The 1,970-nt window shown below is 43.2% G+C and overlaps 1 protein-coding gene across 1 annotated transcript; it reads left to right on the top strand.

Moving 5' to 3' along the window:
• The first annotated feature begins 664 nt into the window (after nucleotides 1-664).
• On the top strand, nucleotides 665-1,747 carry OR5AU1 (olfactory receptor family 5 subfamily AU member 1). The gene has a single exon (XM_068966769.1). The coding sequence runs from the start codon at nucleotides 812-814 to the stop codon at nucleotides 1,745-1,747; it is 936 nt and encodes a 311-aa protein (XP_068822870.1). The 5' UTR covers nucleotides 665-811.
• Nucleotides 1,748-1,970: the final 223 nt, after the last annotated feature.

Below are 1,970 nucleotides of genomic sequence, written 5' to 3'. Positions count from 1 at the left end.
CACCTTCTACTCCTCTAGAATTCTCCAGATCCTCTGAAGGCTTGGTTAGTCACTCTCACTTAGTACACGTTTCTCTTCTATTTTGTTTGGTGGTAGGTTGTTTGCTAAATCTTGTCGCTGTTTCATTTATTTATTTTTATTGTTTAGTTTTGTGTTAGATTTTTCTCTCCAACAAGAATAATCAAGCTAACATTCTTTCTCAAAGTGCCAGGCTTTGTTCAAGTGCTTTACAGGAATTAATTCATTGAATTTTTACAATAAACTTTTGAGATTAGTGTTGTTATTCCTATTTTACAGAAAACTGAAAATCAGAAGAAAGGTTAAGTAACATTCCCAAGGTTACCTAGCTGGCTAATGATGAGGTCTGTTTGGAACCTTATCAGTCTGATGCCACAGCATGTGTGCTTAGACACAAAATGTATAGTCTCTAGAATATAGGCTTCTTGAAGTCCGACATACTTGAATTCCTGACAGGAAGAACATAGAGCTAAGTTTATAGAAGATGGTCAATAAATTTTTGGTAAGTAATTGTTTCATTATTTAGAATTTTTTAAGATCCCTAAGAGACCAAATTGTGTATATTTCATTTCTATTTTCCATTGCTGCTCAAGTAATACTTCCTAAGTGACTAATCAGCCAAGTTGAGGAGAACTTCTCTGTGACAGAATCCCACTGACAAAAGCAGACTTCCTCAGTGAGAGCAATCTTCAGAAGGCTGTCCTTAGGGCAGAATTAAGCCCGTGAGAGCCTCTGGGTGTTTCACTTCTTTCCGGTGGTCCTCTCTTTCCACGTCACAGAGCATTGAAGAAATATGGAAGGGGCCAACCTGAGCCGAGAGACTGAGTTTGAGCTTTTGGGGCTCACCAGTGACCCCTGGCTCCAGAAGCTGCTCTTCGTGGTGTTCCTGGGCATGTATACTATCACACTGCTGGGGAATCTAATCATGTTTCTTCTGATCCATGTAAGTGCCACGCTGCACACACCCATGTACTCCCTCCTGAAGAGCCTCTCCTTCTTGGATTTCTGCTACTCCTCCACGGTTGTCCCCCAGACTCTGGTGAACTTCTTGGCCAAGAGGAAGGTGATCACCTATCTTGGCTGTGTGGTTCAGATGTTTTTCTATGCGGGTTTTGCCACCAGTGAATGCTATCTCATTGCTGCCATGGCCTATGACCGCTATGCGGCTGTTTGTAACCCCCTGCTCTACCCAATTGCCATGTCTCCTACGGTCTGTGCCTCTCTGATTGTGGGATCCTATGGTGCAGGATTTCTTAATTCTCTGATCCACACAAGCTGTATCTTTAGTCTGAAATTCTGTGGTACTCACGTGGTCACTCACTTCTTCTGTGATGGACCACCCATCCTGTCTCTGTCTTGTGTGGACACCTCACTGTGTGAAATCTTGCTCTTCGTTTTTGCTGGTTTCAACCTTTTGAGCTGTACCCTCACCATCTTGGTCTCCTACCTCTTAATTCTCATCACCATCCTGAGGATGAACTCAGCCCAGGGCAGATTCAAGGCCTTTTCCACCTGTGCTTCCCACTTCACTGCTGTGTGCCTCTTCTACGGCACAACACTTTTCATGTACCTGCGCCCCAGGTCCAGCTACTCCCTAACCCAAGACCGCACAGTTGCTGTGATCTACACAGTGGTGATCCCACTGCTCAACCCTCTTATCTACTCTTTGAGAAACAAGGATGTGAAAGAAGCTTTAAGAAAGGTTTGGGAAAGAAAAATAATGGAATGATCTTCTTAATTCATCACCACAAATCTTTAGAAAGCTGAGGGAAATTTATCCCATGCTCAGCACTATTCATAGGAGGCACTCTCTGGTCTGCAGGGGCCTCTGCATCTACTGCCACAGAAAGAACTGATCGTGTCATAGAGACTAAAAAGAAGGAATGTCTGCTAGTTGAATAATTGGACCCACTAGAAATATTTAGGCATGCCTTTATTCAGATGTTTCTTTC

Source organism: Capricornis sumatraensis, chromosome 2 (assembly GCF_032405125.1).
Source record: "Capricornis sumatraensis isolate serow.1 chromosome 2, serow.2, whole genome shotgun sequence".
Classification (NCBI taxonomy): Eukaryota; Metazoa; Chordata; class Mammalia; order Artiodactyla; family Bovidae; genus Capricornis; species Capricornis sumatraensis.
Note: the sequence above shows the minus strand (reverse complement) of the source record. Positions and strands in the feature narration are given on the sequence as shown.